The sequence below is a fragment of the Amphiprion ocellaris genome, chromosome 20, assembly GCF_022539595.1.
Source record: "Amphiprion ocellaris isolate individual 3 ecotype Okinawa chromosome 20, ASM2253959v1, whole genome shotgun sequence".
Classification (NCBI taxonomy): Eukaryota; Metazoa; Chordata; class Actinopteri; family Pomacentridae; genus Amphiprion; species Amphiprion ocellaris.
Genome location: NC_072785.1, coordinates 16,992,914 through 16,998,913, shown reverse-complemented (window position 1 = coordinate 16,998,913; position 6,000 = coordinate 16,992,914). Strand labels below are relative to the sequence as shown.

Below are 6,000 nucleotides of genomic sequence, written 5' to 3'. Positions count from 1 at the left end.
GGCGCTGCGACCAAGAGTTTATGTCGGCCTATGGATGTGATCAGGACTGGACTCTGATCACACCTGTAAAGTTTGAGGCAGATTGGAGCATGTTTAGGGCAGTTACACAGCAGTTGATGTTTCATGGCGAAGCATCAAAATTCACGAGGCCGCCATGGCCACGCCCTCACACTTAAGGTGAGCATTTTGATAACTTTTGATCACCCATGCCTGGACTACATCCTGGCCAAATTTCAGCTCTCTCGGTGTTACCCTGTTTGAGTTTATAGCTTTTGAAAAGCTTTTGTCTAAAAATGACCCAAAATCGTCAAAACGTATGACATATAATTCAAAATGGCCGACTTCCTGTTGGGTTTTGGGCATGGGTGTCAATTACATTTTTGTGTGTCTTGACGAGTTACATATGTCTACCAAGTTTCATGATTCTAGCTAAAACGTACTGGCCGTAGTAACTGTTTGAAAATTTCCAGGTGGCGCTATGGAGCCATTTTGCCACACACATGGGCAGTTTCCCTAAAATATCAAATGGGTTGCCGGTCCAGATACGTGTGGTAATTTTGGCGAGCATTTGAGCATTTTTAACCTGTCAAAAAGTACTTTGTTTATTACGGCAACGATGCGTTGCCACGGCAACAGTGTTTTATGAATCGGCAAAATCTTCCCACTGTGGCATCGTCTAGGCATAACCAGTCAGCTGACCAATTTTCAAGATGATATGACAAAGTTTCCGGCAATGGTAGTTGCAAATGTAATGACAATTACTTCCTGTTGCCAATAGGTGGCGCTATGAGTATTTCTAAATTTATGAGTGTGGATGTGTTCAGACCCGGACTGGTGTCCACCATATCAAGTTTGGTCCAGATTGGACCATTTCCAGCTGAGATATTAATAATTCAATTTTCATTGCGAGAAATCGAAATTCGCCGCGCCGCCACAGACACGCCCTTTGATGACGAGCCACCATTTTCTCTGGGAATCATCATCAATGTGTTCTGGCTTATGTCACCAAATTTGAGGTGAATCTGATCAACGTGCTAAGAATAGTACATCAAAGTGGGAAAAATGTCAGTTTCCTGCTACCACAAGGTGGCGCTATGACTGGGAATGTATATAACCGCATGGATATTGTCAGGGCTGGACACTGATCACCCATGTGAAATTTCAGGCAGATTGGAGCATGTACAGCTGAGTTAGACACCACTTCCTGTTTCATGGCGAAGGATCCATTTTTTTGGGAGTCACCATGGCCACGCCCTTTGAAATGAGATGAACATTTTGATAACTTTTCATCAGGTCGTGTGTTTGCATATATTGGCCAAATTTGAAGTCTCTCGGGCTTATACCCGATGAGTTATTAATTTTAAAAAATTTACAGCTAATTCAAGATGGCCGACTTCCTGTTGGGGTTAGGGCGTGGCCATGATTGACTTTTTTGGGTTTTCTGATGTGCTGAATATGCATACAAAATTTTGTAGCTGTAGATGAAACGTCGTGCAAGATGGCCTAATGACCAAATTTTCAATTTTCCAGGGGGCGCTATGGAGCCATTTTGCCCCACACATGCGCAACTCCCCTAAAATATCAAATTTTTCGCCAGTCCTGATGAGCATGCCAAGTTTGACGCGTTTTGGGGTATGATAAGGCCGCCAAAAATGGCGATTTCCCGGCGGGCAAAGAATAATAATAATAATAATAATAATAATAACAATAATAATAATAATAATAATAATAAATAATTCCTTGCATTCCAATAGGGTCCTCCGCACCGTCGGTGCTCGGACCCTAATAATTCCTTGCATTCCAATAGGGTCTTCGCACCGTTCGGTGCTCGGACCCTAATAATAATTCCTAGGGTTTCAATAGGATCCTCGCACCACTTCGTGGTGCTCGGACCCTAATAATAATAAACCCTAGCATTCCAATAGGGTCTTCGCACCATTCGGTGCTCGGACCCTAATAATAAACCCTAGCATTCCAATAGGGTCTTCGCACCGTTGGTGCTCGGACCCTAATAAATAATTCCTTGCATTCCAATAGGGTCTTCGCACCATTCGGTGCTCGGACCCTAATAATAATTCCTTGCATTCCAATAGGGTCTTCGCACCATTCGGTGCTCGGACCCTAATAATAATAATTCCTTGCATTCCAATAGGGTCTTCGCACCGTTGGTGCTCGGACCCTAATTAACATAGTGTCATAGTTGTTGGGATATAAGTTGGTGTTGAAAAAGTTCTGTGTCTCTGTAGTATAAATAGGAATGAACGAAGGTAATCAGGTATGTCTGTTATATTGAATATTCAGTATACCCTACAATTTTGAAATTGTCAAGGTATATACACAAATAACTCTGTAGGGTTTTAACATCAGTACCAAAACTTCTCAGGTTAATTTGTACCACCAATGTTTTGTTTTGTTTTTTTTTTACTGTCAAGCAATTTTCCCCAACAATACCTTTTAATTACTATATCAGATTGCATGCACTTTCTTGTCAAATCAAAACAATTTTGGGAAAGCTTTAATCACTGTGGTTAAAAATCCATCTTTAATCATCCCTTTCACAAAGAAAATGCTGGTGGGTGTTTTGAAAGTAATTGTTGGAAACATGCCCCATCACAAGCTTTCAAACAGAGGATGGATTTAAAATGGCCTTTGTCTTGTAAAGTAGCACTTCAATGTGTCAGCAGGTGACCATTTGTCCCAAATGGCACTTTGTGTTTTCCCTCCATTTCTGCACTGACAGTAACTTCTAAAGAGGAATCTTCTAGTTCAGAATTATTCATTAGAGAAAAACACAACTGACAATTAAATGTGTCCCACAGTGTAGTGCATTTATTACAAAATATACAAACTTACAAAACACACACACATACACACACAAATATGAACACAAACAGCAATAACCTAATTGTGAAACTAAAAACAGTAAAAGTACAAAGAGCAGAATATGTAGTGGAATTAATTCAGTGAATGTTTGGCACTGATTGTCAAATATCAATGCAGGTTTTAAGTCTTGTTCTTTTGGTGTACAATCCATATTTTGCATAAAAATACTTTGGTAAAAATGTATAGTTTGTCATTAAAATCCAAATACAGTGTCCACCAGGCTGAGTGTATTCACTCCACTCTTTAGCTTTCCTGTCAAATGAATCTGAAGAATTTCCTCCATCCAGAATCACAAAAAGACTTCAAACGTTTAAGCAGGCTAAGCTTTCTGGATTTAGCACCACTGCGCTTGTGCATAATGGCAGCAAATACGGCACAGTCAAACACATCTTTCAGGTTGTGTTGTGTCAGAGCTGAACACTCCACATAGTCGTGAGCTCTGATCCTGTGTGCGAGCCTCCCAGCCTGTCTGCAGCGCACTGGTCTGGTGCTCCGCTGGGCCAGATGGATGAGGACGTCCACATTGTGGCGAAGGTCTGACTGAGTTCCAACCAGAACAATGGGAGAAGTCGGATTCCCGGCTCGGATCTGTGGGATCCATTTGGAGGTGATATTGTCGAAGGAGACAGGATTGACAAGGCTGAAGCAGAGGATGAAGACGTCCACATGGGCATAGCACAGAGAGCGAAGATGGCCAAACTCCTCCTGAAAGATCATATTATGAGTGATGAAGAGCAAAGGTTGCACTGATCTCTGTAAGTGATGTTGATGTTTACCTGTCCAGCAGTGTCTATCAGTTTGATGCGAATTGGGATTCCATTCACGTGAACCAAACCTGTTAGTTAGACAGAAATAAAGATGAATTCCTGAGCAAAACAGCAGACCTTACAAATGAGAGAGAAGCTTCACTCACCAGTGAAAACATCAAATGCTGTCTGTCTGTACTCTGTGTTGTAGCCATTGAAGATGTAGCTGATGATCATGCTGGTCTTCCCCACTGCTCCATCACCCACCAGCATGCAGCTCAGCTCCTCTCTCAGTCTGTGTGCTTTATCATGCCTCTGATAGTCCATCTTTCCTTTACATTAATACTCCATTATTCCAGCAGTGTGAGAGGCCATGCAGGAGAGCAGCATTACTGTAAAACATGTCCTCCCTTTGCCCCAGGAGGGACAAGACCACCTCGATTTGAAAGAACAAAGGCACCCAATCAGATGCTCCCCTCTCAACACTTTGACTGCTTCCTTTGATGCAGATTTACATAGTCACTCCCACTGAGGGAAGGTCAGTTGATGTGACCTTAAAAATGAACAGAACTATAACGGAGTATCTTCTTTTCTTTGCAAGCAGTTTGGTTTTTTGTTTTTTTTTTTTTTATATGCAGAGTTAATTAACGCTCAGAAATAAAGCTCTGAGGAAAAGTGCAGAAAAACTCAGCTGCTTTCTTTAGGATATTGCACAATAAAGAGTCTATAGATTTAAAATATGAAGATGGCCCTCTGTGACAAATTTTTAAATGCGATTAGTCATTATTGGATGTAGTAGAAGCCGATTTAAAGAGTCACTACAACTCCTCTCTTCATCAAATTAAGTAACAATAGGGTGTAGTACCGCTATGGGTCAGTAGAGAGGAGTGTTGCTCCAGCAGCGTCCTCTGTGGACACCTTGAACCTCACAATAAAATGACCATAAATGTGCATTTCTCAGTCTGTGTATCAAGATACAACCAGAATACAGACTATTAAAAAATACACGGCTCTCATGAGTGATTTTTACAGGCTCTTTTTGCACTAAACATGTCTTTTGGGCTGGCGAGTTGAGATTCACTTTATAATCTTCTGTTGTATTAATTCAAGATATGCCAGATGTTTCTTACTGACTGAGCTGCTAGTGACCCCTCTGCTTCTTTTTACTACCTGCAGGATTGGCTTTAGTACCGCTCTCCTATCTGGTCTCCAAATTTAGCAGCACATGTGTTGACTCTAGTATCAGAAGGAGAACACATTACACCAACTCTAAAGTCTCTGCACTGGCTACCTGTCTGCTTTAGAATCAATTTTTAGAATCTTTTATTGGTTTGTAAAGCTCTGAATGGTCTTGGTCTATTTATCAGGTTTGCTTTTATCCCATGAACTCTCCAGAACCCACGGGTCTTCTGGTAGTGGTCTTTTAATTAAACCAAACGTTTGAACAGAAACCCACAGTGAGGCAGCCTTTTGTTATTATGGCCCATGTGTCTGGAACAGCCTTCATAAAACGTGAGAGTAGAACAGAGTGCTGCTATTTTCAAAAGCTAGCTCAATGCCTACCTTTTTAATCTGGCTTTTTACTTTATTTATTTCTTTAGTTAAGATTATTTGTTATTATTACTATTTATAATCTATTGATTGTAGTTGTTTCTATACTTATTTAGACATTTTTTCCTGCATCTGGTGTTTCCTCATTACAATAATCTATTTATGATGGCATTTCCTCAGTCCCTGTTTTTTGAGTTCTTCCTTCACAGTATAATATTAATGGCAGCAGGGATGCGGTATTGTTTTTATAGTTTTTTTAATTTCTTTTGTTCTGTAAAGTAGTTCTATTTGTATGAAACACTGCTATACAAATAAAATGTGATTGAGTGATTTACGTTTTGGTTGTATATTTCTTAATCCATGTTTTTTTTTGCTGTTGAGCAGAACTCATACAAGATGTAAGGGTTTAACTCATTGGAAGCTGACTAACATATAAGACCATGTGTCAATCATTTCATTCTTTTTAAATGCCACAGATTACACACTGACATGAATTGTAATTTTGCATCAGCCACTTCACTCAAAGACAAATCAGCAAACAAACGGCAGACACTATGTGGAATTTAAACTGTTACAAAGAAATTTGAAAAAGCAGTGAAGGACAAGCCAAGGAGCACGTGGCCAAACAAAATCTCCACTCTTCAATATGTGATGAGAAGTTTCTTCGAGATTCTTCTTTGAGAAACCAGACGAAGTCGAGAAAAAACTTGCTTCAGTCTGTCTGGATGGCAAGTTGATCCTTCTAAAGTTTGCAGAAATCTGATCAGAAAAGGCCTCTGTGGAAAGATGGCAGCCAAGGAACAACGTTTTCCAAGGGGAG

General features: G+C 40.4%; 1 protein-coding gene across 1 annotated transcript; it reads right to left on the bottom strand.

Annotated features, from left to right (window-relative positions):
- Window positions 1-2,913: 2,913 nt before the first annotated feature.
- On the bottom strand, window positions 2,914-4,238 carry LOC111583645 (rho-related GTP-binding protein RhoV-like). Its single transcript, XM_023292830.3, has 3 exons — window positions 3,797-4,238; window positions 3,660-3,718; window positions 2,914-3,588 (listed from the first exon to the last, which is right to left on the bottom strand). Exons 1-3 carry the CDS (start codon window positions 3,954-3,956, stop codon window positions 3,139-3,141), a joined length of 669 nt encoding a protein of 222 aa, XP_023148598.2. The 5' UTR covers window positions 3,957-4,238; the 3' UTR covers window positions 2,914-3,138.
- Window positions 4,239-6,000: the final 1,762 nt, after the last annotated feature.

Bases quoted from the DNA above. Each gene is read 5' to 3' on its own strand.
- LOC111583645 (XM_023292830.3), bottom strand. From the start codon at position 3,956: ATGGACTATCAGAGGCATGATAAAGCACACAGACTGAGAGAGGAGCTG. The intron at 3,719-3,796 runs GTGAGTGAAGCT...TCTAACTAACAG, and splicing joins AGCATTTGATGTTTTCACTG to GTTTGGTTCACGTGAATGGA. The intron at 3,589-3,659 runs GTAAACATCAAC...ATGATCTTTCAG, and splicing joins TGATAGACACTGCTGGACAG to GAGGAGTTTGGCCATCTTCG.